The sequence below is a fragment of the Leptinotarsa decemlineata genome, unplaced genomic scaffold (assembly GCF_025532065.1).
Source record: "Leptinotarsa decemlineata unplaced genomic scaffold, Ldec_3_MD MMD2_tig00005264_RagTag, whole genome shotgun sequence".
In the NCBI taxonomy this organism is placed as follows: Eukaryota; Metazoa; Arthropoda; class Insecta; order Coleoptera; family Chrysomelidae; genus Leptinotarsa; species Leptinotarsa decemlineata.
Genome location: NW_027412618.1, coordinates 51,810 through 67,509, shown reverse-complemented (window position 1 = coordinate 67,509; position 15,700 = coordinate 51,810). Strand labels below are relative to the sequence as shown.

The 15,700-nt window shown below is 37.1% G+C and overlaps 1 protein-coding gene and 1 long non-coding RNA gene across 2 annotated transcripts in view; one reads left to right on the top strand and one right to left on the bottom strand.

The window, feature by feature from the left end:
• Positions 1-7,974: 7,974 nt before the first annotated feature.
• LOC111506065 (uncharacterized) overlaps positions 7,975-15,700 on the bottom strand; it is a 35,962-nt gene continuing 28,236 nt past the window's right edge. Inside the window, exon 3 of the long non-coding RNA XR_012466544.1 lies at positions 7,975-8,021. This is a non-coding gene — a long non-coding RNA (uncharacterized lncRNA). The remainder of the gene's footprint in view (positions 8,022-15,700) is intronic.
• Positions 8,608-10,533, top strand: LOC111511023 (uncharacterized). The gene is made up of 4 exons (XM_074179328.1): positions 8,608-9,160; positions 9,283-9,381; positions 9,477-9,608; positions 9,915-10,533. The coding sequence occupies exons 1-4, from the start codon at positions 9,025-9,027 to the stop codon at positions 10,205-10,207; spliced, it is 660 nt and encodes a 219-aa protein (XP_074035429.1). The 5' UTR covers positions 8,608-9,024; the 3' UTR covers positions 10,208-10,533.

Genomic DNA, 15,700 nt, shown 5'->3' with positions numbered 1-15,700 from the left:
CAAGCATATCAAACAGACAATAAAGTAGTATTTGTTTTAAATATTCCCCTAGTAGAGCCTGAAACGTACACACTTTTTCATTTATATCCAATACCAATCTTGGATGCTCGAACAGGACTTCACCATATATTATTAACATTTCAAAAATTTATTGCGCGAGACGACGATTCAATGTTGTACACTTCTTTTCAAAATTTAGATAATTGTAAAGTGATCAAAACCGACTTGAAAATTTGTGCAGAAGTGCTTCCATACCCGATAGACAGCAACGCTATTTGTGAAGCCCAGCTCCTCAAACAAACTCTGCAATTGCCTGAAAATTGTAAATCAACAGTGATCTACGCAAAAGACTACAGCGTTCAAGTGATTTCTCAGAATCTGTGGCTGATATCAATATCCGATCCTCTACCAGTCACCATAAACTGTATTGGCAGAGAAGTAATCACAAAAATCATCGAAACCAATACCCTCCTGAAACTTCAGCCTGAATGCAACGCCTTCATTGGAAACACGAGAGTTCATTCCAAATATTTCGTTGAAAAATACCAGAACGTAACTTACAACAAACATGCAGTCCAGATACCATATCGATGCTGTGACCACCTCCCGGAAAAATCAAAACTCCCGGAGCTGAAACCCCTGAAATTAAATAAAATAAATGTCGACGATCTCAACATTGCCGAACACAAGTTGAACCAATACTCAGATGAATTGGACAAACTCATCAACGAACCGTTCGTGAACAAACATATTTCTTGGTTCACGTATTTTACAATTGCTCTCATCATCGCACTAGTGATTTTGTATATTTTCTGCAAGTGCCGTCGCAAGAAGTCAATTGCGATCGGAATCACCTCTTCAAGCAACGACAACCCACCGAGACCACCAAGAACGAGAATAGTACCCAGAACCCTGGCAAGATTCGTTCCTAGAAGAAGACCCAGCGTCCGTCTAGAAGACCCTATTGAAGAAGATGTCGAGCTAACCACGAGTTTGAATGAAAAAACTTTTTCTTAATAAAAGTTGCTGCAAAGCACCAACTTTTCTTTGATAAGGGGAGTTGTTATATCGTGAGTAGGACGATCTCACCGGTATCAGATTACCAAGATAACGACTTCCAAGACTTTGAGTCAGCAGAGTCAGCAGAACGTGATACTTTTGTTATTCCCATCGTCTCCTGCTGACACCGCTGTCTACACATTATAAATGGACCCTGCGAGGTCAAATCATTGTCAGTATCTATTTAGAGTTGGTCAGAACTAATTTAGAATTCGAGTAGATTCTGTTCCATTTTTCATTGTAGTTTTGTAACGATATTTTTGTTGTTATTCAAAGAAAGTCTGTAATTGAAAATAAAGTGTTTTTTAAAAAGTCGTATTCAAAAGAGTGAATATAACATCAATAAACGTATCAAAATAAGTAATCAAAGGAAGGATAGACACAAAAAATATGAATATATATATATAGCTGCTACATATCACCGAACATCCCCATCAATAAGTATAAGGAAACTACCGACGCAATAATGCAAGACGTAATTGACCAAGGCAAGAAAGCGATTATAGCCGGAGATTTTAATGCGAAATCATCACTATGGAGAGCACCACATACAGATGACAGTTAACTATCTAACCCCGGGTCCACACTGACGCGAACAATGTTCGCTAACATTGTTAGCTAAAAGTGTTCGCGAACATTCAAATAAAATTGACTTGAAATAACATAGCCTACTAAAGTTTGCATTAAAAATATCATTGTTAGCGAACAAAAATTGATGTTCGCTCAAAGGGCGGTAAACTTCAAAGAAAACAATGTTATTTACGTTTTTTGATTGCAAATCCAGATATAATAGGTTCTTGAATAAGTCCAATTTTAAATCTTTCTTTATAATTTTCGTAATATTTCTTTTACAATGAAATTTATATCAATCTTAGTCTTCTCTACAATATATGTTTGCTCTGGGATCATCATAGAGCAATGTGACTATAATTTCTTTTTAACTTCTGATAAAAAGATATGTCAAGATGACATATGTACAAAAGAATTTTTTGGCCTATTCACCCTTGATAAAGGTTCTCGTATCTGTTTAATACGAAATGATGGATCAAGACTGAGTTTCAGCTTGCAGAGTATTAGCATGCATTACTATTATAAGGATTACTATTATGCTTGTATCCCCGCTATGAAGGTGTCTACGGAATACAAGTGCATTAACTCAGATAATTGTAATGCAGAAATGTGTAAGCCAACAGTGTTGAGCTCAGGACCTGGAACATTACCAAGAAGTACAAACTCAACAGATTTCTTTTACACCGGTTGTATTTATCAAGGATGGTGTACAGGATGGTGCTTCTATGACTTAAATGATAGATGCGGCTGGGGACTGGTGGAGGTTATCCCTCAGACATGTTATAAGATCTTACGAAGAGAAAGGTCCGAGTGGATAGCTGAGATAGTCTATGAAGATTCAGAAGTAAGGAATACAATCTACCTGAGTCAAAGCAATCCTGTTATTACTAAGCCTTTCGCCATGACGATAAATTCGATGATCCTCCAGTCTGAACCTATCCAAAATAGTAGGTACCTTCTTGAAGTCACTCCAATACTCTATAGATATGTTCAAGCATGCGAAAAGAACTTTCCAGTTACAGGGATGATAGGGGATTATCAACAGTCTTTCGATCACATAACAACGACATATCCATTAAACAATATACAGTGCAGAGGTGCATCTTGCGAAATCGCTTGTACTATACCAACTTCTCCTATAAGCAGATATTTGAATAGCTCTAGCCTTAATACGAAATTAGAAGATATCCCTTACGTCATCTCTCGTCCAGACTTAAAGAGTTTAGAGGTCCGACGTGAGGTAGAAGCCCACTTAACGTTAACAGCGGTGACTGGTGATGTAAAAAACCTTAAAGTTGTGAGTCCAAATTGCAAGATCTCTTCTATTTATACGATGGGATGTACGGGATGTTTTGAATCTTCTATTGTCGGTCTTCTCGCATCGGATATGAAGAATCCGGGGATCGTTACAGTCGAATCAAATTAAATTGTTTTTCTGACTTCCGTAGTGCATTGAATTGTTGTGAGCTCAATATTTTCAATTCAGTTACGTTATAAGGCTTTTTCAAAACTTCGACAATTCCGGGGTGATCAGTCCTAGTTTCATCGTTTACACTCGGGTTATCCAGCAATCTCTTTGTTCGTGAACGTGTTATAACATTCACAGAGGCATCAATTTTTCTGGACATTTCTTTCAAGTTGTCAGATGGTATTTCTACTCGAGAAAGAGCGTCTGCAACGTTTGAATTGCCCTTAACGTACTGTACTACATAGTCATATTCATCTAAAACAAGTCGAAATTTCGTCAGTCTACTAGACGGTTGATTTGAGCCGTACAAAAATATAAGAGGCCTATGATCGGTCTGTATTACAAATTTTCTTCCATACAAATATGGTCTGTAATGTTTCACTGACCAAACTATAGCTAAAAGCTCTAGTTCAATAATGCTATAATTTCTTTCTGCTTTATTTAATGTTCTACTGGCATATGCAATTGGTTTATTGTCTCCGTTACAGAGTACTCCTGAAATTGCTATTTTTGAGGCATCAGTTTTCAGTATGAAAGTGTTTTCAGCTGAAAACTCTGGATATTGTAAAACTGGAGGTGATGTTAATCTTGATTTCAAATTTTCAAATGCTTCTTGACATTCATCAGTCCAGATAAATTTTTCACCTTTTCTAGAAAGTTTGTTCAGAGGTGATGTTATATTAACAGGGAAATACTTCACTCATGATTAAGTTACAACATAAAAAAAGTAACATATCAGTGATTCAACTGAGTGAATAAGTCGCTGTTATCTATCAGTATTTATGAAATGTTTTTATTTTATTTACGAGAGACAGCATTTGTAGGGCATTTAAGGGCTTTTAAGTTAGTTTAATTAGTTTTGTAAGAGTTCTTGTGTGGCATTCATGATTCATATGTAAATTAGACTTTGCAACAACGTAAAAAGTTACATAAAATAAAAAAATCTGGAATAAATGATATTTTTTAGTTACTTTTGTAATACTTCTTGTGGGGCATTCATAATTCATATGTAAATTAGACTTTAACAACGTGAAAAGTAATACAATATAAAAAAATAATGGCAAGACCCCAACATATGAAAAAATCTTATGTAATTTATCAATGATTCAACTGAGTATGTAAGCTACTGTCATTAGTATTGAAGAAATGTTTTAGCCATATTGTATTTATGAAAGACAGCATTTGTAGGGCATTTAACCTTCTGTTAGTCGCGTTCGGTTTGTGAGACCGACCATACACTTTATTCAGCGTTATTCTGGAAATCAAAGTGGGGGCCACCTTCCACTCCGTGTATCTTCTCAAGCGGAAGCGACAAAACGGCAGTGCTAACGTGAGTGTTACAAAAGTACGTTGTGCCAAAAATATTTCGTCCTACGGTGTGAGAGACCGACGCGGCTAATCACGTTTTATTTTTGATTATCGTGCAATTTTTATTGTGAGGTAAGTTTTTCTTTTTATATGTAATACATGTAAATCAATAACAATATTTATTTTAGCTATGTGGTTTTACGAAAGAGAACAGACTCGACTGCAGGAAATGCTAGAACTTGTCAATGACGAAGAGGGACGTATGGCGTATGACGAACATTCAGATACAGATCAGTCTGATGACGAGGAGGTGGATCATGTTGAAGAGCAACACGATAATAGTGACTCTGAGCAAGATATTTCTGACGATGAAGAAATGATAGAAGAAATTCATAGCATAGCACGAGAAACCGCTTAGAACCACTGGCAATATGGGAGTATTTCTTCAATGACAAAATAATCAATATTATAGTGGAATGTACCAACGAATACATCGAATATGTTTCTGATAATTTTGCTCGAAGAAGAGATGCAACCCCAACGAATCAAATTGAAATTCGTGCATTTTTTTGAGTTATCTACGTGGCTGGTATTTATCATGCAAACCGTCTATATACCGAAGAATTATGGAGGGTGATGGATCTAGTGTAGAGATTTTTCGCCTCACGATGAGTTCACAAAGATTTAGATTCCTAATTCGTTGTTTAAGATTTCACAGCAGAGAGACTCGAGTGATACGAAAGGAAATAGATAAATTGGCTCCCATACGCAATGTTTTTGACCGTTTTGTTGCTAATTGTCAGAACTGCCTCCACCACTCAGAATCTGTAACAGTGAACGGGATGCTTGCAGGATTTCGAGAAAAGTGCAGTTTTCGCCAATACATCCCTTCGAAGCCGAATAAAGACGGGTTGAAAATCCTAGTATTGTGTGATGCCAAAATGTTCTACACGAGCAATATAGAAATTTACGTCGGAACACGTCGGAAGGTCCGTACAGAGTTTCGAATAGTCCTTTCGATGTAGTTTTACGACTCTGTCAACACTTTTTTGGTTCTAATCGCAATGTTACGATGGACAATTGGTTCACCTCTGTACCTCTTGTGAAAAAGCTACTTGACCACAAACTCACAGTTATTGGAACTATCCGGAAAAACAAGAGAGAATAACCAATAGAAAATTGTGCTGTTACTTTCTAGTATGCATGATAGAGTTGAAATAGATGCAGGAACAGATGCAAACAAATCAGTCATGATCATAGACTACAATAAAACTGAAGGAGGTGTAGATACAGTGGATAAACTAACTGCAAGCTACAACTGTTCCAGAAACTCGAGCGGTGGTACTGAAGTAAAACAAGAATTAGACCTATTTAAATAATCATTTTCCGGTTCAAAGTCACGTTTTTGACATAATATATTATGCAAACATACAGCTGGTAAAATAATATCTTGTGCTGTGTCTGGCTGAACTTCTATGTATCGAATAAAAATTCTCCAGCGAGCAGCTAAAATCCCAAAACTGTTTTCTACTACTCTTCGTGCCCTTGGCAGACGGTAGTTAAAAATTTTTTGGCTTCATCTCCGCCATTTCTTTCACTATAAGGGCGCAGAAGATAAGATTTTAACGGAAATGCTTCGTCGCCTACTATAATTGCTGTCAGTTTCTCATCGGCAGGTACATTAGTAGAGGGGATAAGAGACTTTTGGGGCGTACGGTAGTGAGTGGGAAAGAGAGATGTGCGACGTAATCGATGCATAGAAGGATGGAATGAGCATCGAGTAGATTCATTTGACAGATAACGGCGCGGTGAAATTACAAAAATAAGGTATAATATTATTAATGAACGAAAAATCGGATTAACTCTTTCAGTCATGGTGTTCACCTTAGTATACGTCCATTTAAATGGTGAAGAGCTAATATTTCTTATTTTCGATAGCTTATGAAGACCACAGGGAAATATCGGGCTTAGTCACAAACAAATCATTTTTGAGTTATCCATGCCGCGTTGTAGCTAAACTGCGACTCTATCGTTTAGCTGTGAAGAACTGGCTAAAAACGAGCTAAGTTCCGAGATAGTAGCGTGGGAAAAAACGATGCTCGGGGGAAAAAGGTGGCGTAGTCCAGCGGAACAGGGGAAGAATGGGCTGAGTCCGACCATGTGATATGTGTGTGCTTGCGCGTTGACTCCGCCATTGTTGTTTACAAGAGTCGTTCTGCGTTGTTCGTGAAATTTGAACGCATTTGTAAGCTGTTAATATTATTTCAACTTAATTAACTGATTGAGAATGGAGTGTGACATTGATAAAATAAAAGTGTTAGAAAAGCAACAAAGAAGAGACAGTCGTTTGGTAGACTCACAGACGTAGCCAAGCGTCTAAGGCTGCAATCTCTTACTACTGGAGATGATTGCAAGTGCAAGAGACTGAATTATTTTACCAATATTACAGACGAAGACAGGAAAGCAACAATTAAGTATTTTGATGCCCTGGGAACGTATGATGAACAAAGTTTGTACCTAACAGGGCTCATCACAGTTCTGCATGTAGCTAGAAGGCGACCCCGTCAATCCGAGGCTGTTGCTGATTTTCATGAAGCAACCTACCGTTATAGGTGAGTGAAATAGTCCAGTTTTGTTATAAACCACTCTAAATTATGTTAATGAGAGGAGATAAAGGCCATAATCCAGCAGAATTCCGTTGAAATAAAATATTGGTGTTCATTTTTAGGGCTCGCGTCATGCGTGACGGAAAATATGAAGACGTCCCAGTCTGTCGCAAGGCATTCATTCACGGAACAACAAAGAGGCGCATAGAGCACATCGTCATGTCACTGAAACTTGAGGGACAGGCTCCTACCGATGGTCGTGGAAAACACAAAAACAGACCGCACAAGTTGAGTGAAGCAAAGGTGGCTGCTGTAAAGAATCATATCGCTTCCTTCAAAGGACGAAATGCTCACTACAGCCTTCAGAAAACTTCTAAGATCTTTCTTCCTGAGGAGCTAAACGTGAAGAAGATGCATCTCATGTACATGGAGAAAAATCCAGGTTTGGCTGTATCATATGAATCGTACAGGTCAAACTTTGTGAAAAACTTCAATATCTCGTTCGGCTACCCACGCATAAATACGTGCAGTTTCTGTGACGAAACTAAGGCAAAAATTAGCGCATTAGAAGCAGATTTAACGAAAGGTCTATAAGTGGAAAATGAGCTTAACACGCTAAAAGTTGATTCACAAGTCCATTTAGCAAGAGCAAACCGTTTTAATGAAGTAAAAAAGAAGGCTAAACTCCTCAGCCGCACTACTTCTGATACTGAAGCTATTGCAATGGACTACCAGAAAAATTTACCACTTCCCAATGTCACCACTAACGATGTTTATTATACGCGGCAGCTTTCTTTTTATTCGTTTAATATACACCAGCTATCAGACAACGAAAGTGTTTTCTACACGTATCCTGAAGGGAGGGGAAAAAAGGGGCTGATAACGTAGCATCCATGCTTCATGACTCTATACACAACTTCCTTAAGCTGTCGGTAAGAAAATTGCTTATTTTCTGTGACAGCTGCGGTAGACAAAACAAGAATTACAAACTGTTCCGATTAATGCATTACCTTGTGCACATGGAGAAACGGCTTGACTACACCACAGAACACCCTATCTATACAGAAGCGCATCTGAAGCGTTTCCGCTAAATCGCAAGCTTGGCTTGTATATTGTCAACCTCACATTAGTCATTTGTGTAAGTGAGGTTAGGTCTTAGAACAGTAACAATAATACACTCAACTATTAACAACTAAAGATGGCTAGCTACCGAGGTGGAAGTGTTTGTGCCTATCGAGGATGCGACTCTAAATCAAGGAATAGGACGACGTCTCTCTTTAGATTTCCTAAAGATATTGAGGCCCAGTTGTACAATCGTGGTTTAAGCCGAGGTTCACATGAACCAGGTTCAAAAATGAACTCGGCTCAAAAACGTATTTTGTTGTTCATACAATATTTGAGCTAAGTTCTTCGAAACCAAGTTCACGGAATAAAACCATAGGTTGGTATTATTGGCGCATGCGTATTTTCAATTCATGCGTTGAAATTTTCTCATAACCGTTTTTGACACAAAACAGTTGTGTAATTTTTGACTAATACTAATAGCAAATAACAAGTTTTTCATTATTCTGTGGATTGAACGGTGATAAACTATTTGGAAGAATTTCTTATCAGAAATTTTACAATATTGTTAGACTCCTGACTTCCGAGGTAAGCAATCAGTGTCAGATGAAAAATATTTTATATTTTCTTGGGTCATATTCTTACTTATATGAATTTTTATAGTAGACAATGGAAACATCTTCAGAAAGTTAACACCAAAGAGCAACAAACTTCAATTCAAAAGAAGAAGCAGTTTTGCTTAGTATTGTTACAAAATATAAGGGAATTATTGAAAATAAAAAAACAGACAGTAACAATAATAAACAAAAGCGTGAATGTTGGGAAAAAATTGAAGTACAGTTCAACAGTCACAGTGGTGAGGTCTTCAGAGATTGGAACACGTTAAGGAAATAATATGAAAACATTAAAAAAAGGAGTAAAAGAAAAATAGCAGATGCAAAATGTCATGTAATGTCTACTGGAGGAGGCCCACCGAATAAACCAATTGAAGTCAATGATGTTGACATACTTGTAAGGGATATTTTGGGCAGTAGAGTTGAAGGACTGCAATCTGAGTTTGGAGGTGATGCATCTATTTCAGGAACAGGTTAGTTATTACCATCTTTAACAGAGAATTGTGTTTTATTCATTCATTCAAATTTCATTCAAGACTTTCTTACTGAAATAGCAATATGTCGCTAGGATAACTTTGATTTCCTTTGTTTTTAGAATTTATAACAATTGAATGTGAGGATAATGATATCTCTTTTGGAATACCTGAGGTGATACCAAATAATGATTTTACGGAGGAAGAATATGCCATTCAAGGTAAGATACTACACAATTATTTTAATGAAATGAATAAGGTATACTTAATGCCACATTTAGAAATATCGTTTACCAGAAAATTACTTTTTTTCAAGGACAATTGGAGAATACACAACATGAAACAAAGAGAATGGATCAGATGAAAGAAGAAACAAAGGCTAAAATGGACTGGTCCAAATCTACTCCCGACAACTTAAGGACCCCAAAATCTAAGGTTCTTATTTCAGGTAGGTAAACATGTACTTTTTTGAGATGAGCATCAATAGCCGATGTTTCAAGTACGATGTCGATGTTTTTTTGCCATCCAAATGTTCCATGTTGTTGGTATATCTCGATGGTATTGTTTTGAACTACCATCAATGTTTTGTACAATGGTACATATAGAATTTAGTGACGGGATAATTCGAATGGAAAATGATTATTCGATTCTTGCAATAATCAATTTTTGTCGACAACTTTAACATTTTGGTTAGATAATATTTAGTAAAATAAAACCTACTGACCGAAAAATAACGTTTCAATTTTACTTTCAGGCGAGTCTGGGAATAAGCGAAAAAGGAATGAGTATGAAACACTTTGTAGTAAAGTAAGTCACTGGGCAGAAGCCAAATCAAGTTTAGAGCAAATCAAAATTTCTCAGATGGAGAAAGAACACAATTTGAAATTGAAAATAATGAAAGATAAATCAGGAGCTGAAATTGAAATGATGAGAAAGGAGACAGAAGCCAGGATTGACAACTCCAGAAAAGAACTGGAGGTAACCAGATCGTCAGGACCAGATGATGTCCTACTACCCTTCTTTGAGAAAAACATTATTCTGGTATAAAAAACTTGGTGTTCATATCCTGCAGCTCCTTTTGTTCAATTCTTACGTGATATTTTGCAAATACTCGGGCAGAAAAATGACATTATATGATTACCGTTTAGCTGTGACTGAAAATCTATTGCCTGATATACCACGTAGAATAGAATATATGATATTCAAACACGTATCTAGTAAAATTGAAACGGTTGATGCCACAAAGAGAACACCAAGAAAAAGATGTCGTTTTTATTTCCAGAAGAAAATCAGGAACGACACTGTGTGGGAATGTAAGACTTGTCCAGATAAACCCGGTTTGTGTGTTGAGCCATGTTTTAGTCTTTTTCACACTTTTTTGACCAAAAATTGCAAATGTAATATAATATAATTTTGTTTTGAAATGTTTTTTTACTTGTTGTATTTTTTCTACTTGACCATTTTTACCCACTAACGCCATATGGCGTCATCCGCATATATCCTTGAAACTTTGGTACTGTGCGTAGGACGCCAATAGGCGTCCGAGTCTGATTTTTGTATAAATGAAGAATTACTGCCTTTCCCAAAAAAAAACTATACAGCTCCAAAAACTTTATTTAAAAAAACATGTCCCGCACAGGAGTGGAGTCCTTAATTATTTTACGCAGCAAATGTACTAGAGACCGGAGAGTACGGAGAGACCGGAATGGAGAGCGTATACATTAGGGGAATGCTCTGCAACACCACAAAGGAGGAGATAGTTGACGCTGTGAGGACAGTAGTAGAAGCCTGGGAAAAGAATTGGGGGATAAGTGAAACCAAACCGGCAGGAAATAAAACAGTAACAGCCACTTTGAAACTGCCAAAAATAGATAGCAGAGACAGTAGTACCCCAGGGATTCATAAAGGTAGGACTGGCCCGATGTAAGGTGGAGATGAGACACAGAGTGCCAAACTGTAGGAAATGCTGGAGCTACGAACATAACTCTGAAAATTGCAAGGGAGAGGACAGGACAGGAAACTGTTTCAAATGCGGCAAAGGAGGGCACAATGCAGCAGCTTACACAAATGAAATGTACTACCTAGTGTGTAGAATGGAGGGCCACAAATTGGGCTCCATGGGGTGCCCTACTTTCAAGGTGGCACTGAGAAAAACAAAGCAGAGATACAACCAAGACAAGAGACAGGGAGGGACGGAGAAGAAAGGCTGGAATGGAAACTTCCTGCTGGGTGAGGCAATAAATGCTATGACGGCAGCGGCGGTAGAAATGGCAGAAGCGGCAGCGAAAGCAGCAAGAAAAGAGGAAGAGCGGGATATAGAAGAGAAAGAGGAAGGGAGAGGGGAAGAAGAGGAGGAAACACAAAACAAGTAATGCCAGTTAATATATAAATGTAGGTAGGTCCAAGGCTACACACGACTTAGTTTTAGCAACGGCATTGAGGGAAAACATCGATATTGCACTGGCCAGTGTTCTAGCCAAGAAGTCAGAATGGATTACGAATGCTAAAGGAGTTGCGTCAATCCTGTTTATCAATAAACGTATCAAAATAAGTAATCAAAGGAAGGATAGACACAAAAAATATGAATATATATATATAGCTGCTACATATCACCGAACATCCCCATCAATAAGTATAAGGAAACTACCGACGCAATAATGCAAGACGTAATTGACCAAGGCAAGAAAGCGATTATAGCAGGAGATTTTAATGCGAAATCATCACTATGGAGAGCACCACATACAGATGACAGTTAACTATCTAACCCCGGGTCCACACTGACGCGAACAATGTTCGCTAACATTGTTAGCTAAAAGTGTTCGCGAACATTCAAATAAAATTGACTTGAAATAACATAGCCTACTAAAGTTTGCATTAAAAATATCATTGTTAGCGAACAAAAATTGATGTTCGCTCAAAGGGCGGTAAACTTCAAAGAAAACAATGTTATTTACGTTTTTTGATTGCAAATCCAGATATAATAGGTTCTTGAATAAGTCCAATTTTAAATCTTTCTTTATAATTTTCGTAATATTTCTTTTACAATGAAATTTATATCAATCTTAGTCTTCTCTACAATATATGTTTGCTCTGGGATCATCATAGAGCAATGTGACTATAATTTCTTTTTAACTTCTGATAAAAAGATATGTCAAGATGACATATGTACAAAAGAATTTTTTGGCCTATTCACCCTTGATAAAGGTTCTCGTATCTGTTTAATACGAAATGATGGATCAAGACTGAGTTTCAGCTTGCAGAGTATTAGCATGCATTACTATTATAAGCTATTATGCTTGTATCCCCGCTATGAAGGTGTCTACGGAATACAAGTGCATTAACTCAGATAATTGTAATGCAGAAATGTGTAAGCCAACAGTGTTGAGCTCAGGACCTGGAACATTACCAAGAAGTACAAACTCAACAGATTTCTTTTACACCGGTTGTATTTATCAAGGATGGTGTACAGGATGGTGCTTCTATGACTTAAATGATAGATGCGGCTGGGGACTGGTGGAGGTTATCCCTCAGACATGTTATAAGATCTTACGAAGAGAAAGGTCCGAGTGGATAGCTGAGATAGTCTATGAAGATTCAGAAGTAAGGAATACAATCTACCTGAGTCAAAGCAATCCTGTTATTACTAAGCCTTTCGCCATGACGATAAATTCGATGATCCTCCAGTCTGAACCTATCCAAAATAGTAGGTACCTTCTTGAAGTCACTCCAATACTCTATAGATATGTTCAAGCATGCGAAAAGAACTTTCCAGTTACAGGGATGATAGGGGATTATCAACAGTCTCTCGATCACATAACAACGACATATCCATTAAACAATATACAGTGCAGAGGTGCATCTTGCGAAATCGCTTGTACTATACCAACTTCTCCTATAAGCAGATATTTGAATAGCTCTAGCCTTAATACGAAATTAGAAGATATCCCTTACGTCATCTCTCGTCCAGACTTAAAGAGTTTAGAGGTCCGACGTGAGGTAGAAGCCCACTTAACGTTAACAGCGGTGACTGGTGATGTAAAAAACCTTAAAGTTGTGAGTCCAAATTGCAAGATCTCTTCTATTTATACGATGGGATGTACGGGATGTTTTGAATCTTCTATTGTCGGTCTTCTCGCATCGGATATGAAGAATCCGGGGATCGTTACAGTCGAATCAAATTAAATTGTTTTTCTGACTTCCGTAGTGCATTGAATTGTTGTGAGCTCAATATTTTCAATTCAGTTACGTTATAAGGCTTTTTCAAAACTTCGACAATTCCGGGGTGATCAGTCCTAGTTTCATCGTTTACACTCGGGTTATCCAGCAATCTCTTTGTTCGTGAACGTGTTATAACATTCACAGAGGCATCAATTTTTCTGGACATTTCTTTCAAGTTGTCAGATGGTATTTCTACTCGAGAAAGAGCGTCTGCAACGTTTGAATTGCCCTTAACGTACTGTACTACATAGTCATATTCATCTAAAACAAGTCGAAATTTCGTCAGTCTACTAGACGGTTGATTTGAGCCGTACAAAAATATAAGAGGCCTATGATCGGTCTGTATTACAAATTTTCTTCCATACAAATATGGTCTGTAATGTTTCACTGACCAAACTATAGCTAAAAGCTCTAGTTCAATAATGCTATAATTTCTTTCTGCTTTATTTAATGTTCTACTGGCATATGCAATTGGTTTATTGTCTCCGTTACAGAGTACTCCTGAAATTGCTATTTTTGAGGCATCAGTTTTCAGTATGAAAGTGTTTTCAGCTGAAAACTCTGGATATTGTAAAACTGGAGGTGATGTTAATCTTGATTTCAAATTTTCAAATGCTTCTTGACATTCATCAGTCCAGATAAATTTTTCACCTTTTCTAGAAAGTTTGTTCAGAGGTGATGTTATATTAACAGGGAAATACTTCACTCATGATTAAGTTACAACATAAAAAAAGTAACATATCAGTGATTCAACTGAGTGAATAAGTCGCTGTTATCTATCAGTATTTATGAAATGTTTTTATTTTATTTACGAGAGACAGCATTTGTAGGGCATTTAAGGGCTTTTAAGTTAGTTTAATTAGTTTTGTAAGAGTTCTTGTGTGGCATTCATGATTCATATGTAAATTAGACTTTGCAACAACGTAAAAAGTTACATAAAATAAAAAAATCTGGAATAAATGATATTTTTTAGTTACTTTTGTAATACTTCTTGTGGGGCATTCATAATTCATATGTAAATTAGACTTTAACAACGTGAAAAGTAATACAATATAAAAAAATAATGGCAAGACCCCAACATATGAAAAAATCTTATGTAATTTATCAATGATTCAACTGAGTATGTAAGCTACTGTCATTAGTATTGAAGAAATGTTTTAGCCATATTGTATTTATGAAAGACAGCATTTGTAGGGCATTTAACCTTCTGTTAGTCGCGTTCGGTTTGTGAGACCGACCATACACTTTATTCAGCGTTATTCTGGAAATCAAAGTGGGGGCCACCTTCCACTCCGTGTATCTTCTCAAGCGGAAGCGACAAAACGGCAGTGCTAACGTGAGTGTTACAAAAGTACGTTGTGCCAAAAATATTTCGTCCTACGGTGTGAGAGACCGACGCGGCTAATCACGTTTTATTTTTGATTATCGTGCAATTTTTATTGTGAGGTAAGTTTTTCTTTTTATATGTAATACATGTAAATCAATAACAATATTTATTTTAGCTATGTGGTTTTACGAAAGAGAACAGACTCGACTGCAGGAAATGCTAGAACTTGTCAATGACGAAGAGGGACGTATGGCGTATGACGAACATTCAGATACAGATCAGTCTGATGACGAGGAGGTGGATCATGTTGAAGAGCAACACGATAATAGTGACTCTGAGCAAGATATTTCTGACGATGAAGAAATGATAGAAGAAATTCATAGCATAGCACGAGAAACCGCTTAGAACCACTGGCAATATGGGAGTATTTCTTCAATGACAAAATAATCAATATTATAGTGGAATGTACCAACGAATACATCGAATATGTTTCTGATAATTTTGCTCGAAGAAGAGATGCAACCCCAACGAATCAAATTGAAATTCGTGCATTTTTTTGAGTTATCTACGTGGCTGGTATTTATCATGCAAACCGTCTATATACCGAAGAATTATGGAGGGGTGATGGATCTAGTGTAGAGATTTTTCGCCTCACGATGAGTTCACAAAGATTTAGATTCCTAATTCGTTGTTTAAGATTTCACAGCAGAGAGACTCGAGTGATACGAAAGGAAATAGATAAATTGGCTCCCATACGCAATGTTTTTGACCGTTTTGTTGCTAATTGTCAGAACTGCCTCCACCACTCAGAATCTGTAACAGTGAACGAGATGCTTGCAGGATTTCGAGAAAAGTGCAGTTTTCGCCAATACATCCCTTCGAAGCCGAATAAAGACGGGTTGAAAATCCTAGTATTGTGTGATGCCAAAATGTTCTACACGAGCAATATAGAAATTTACGTCGGAACACGTCGGAAGGTCCGTACAGAGTTTCGA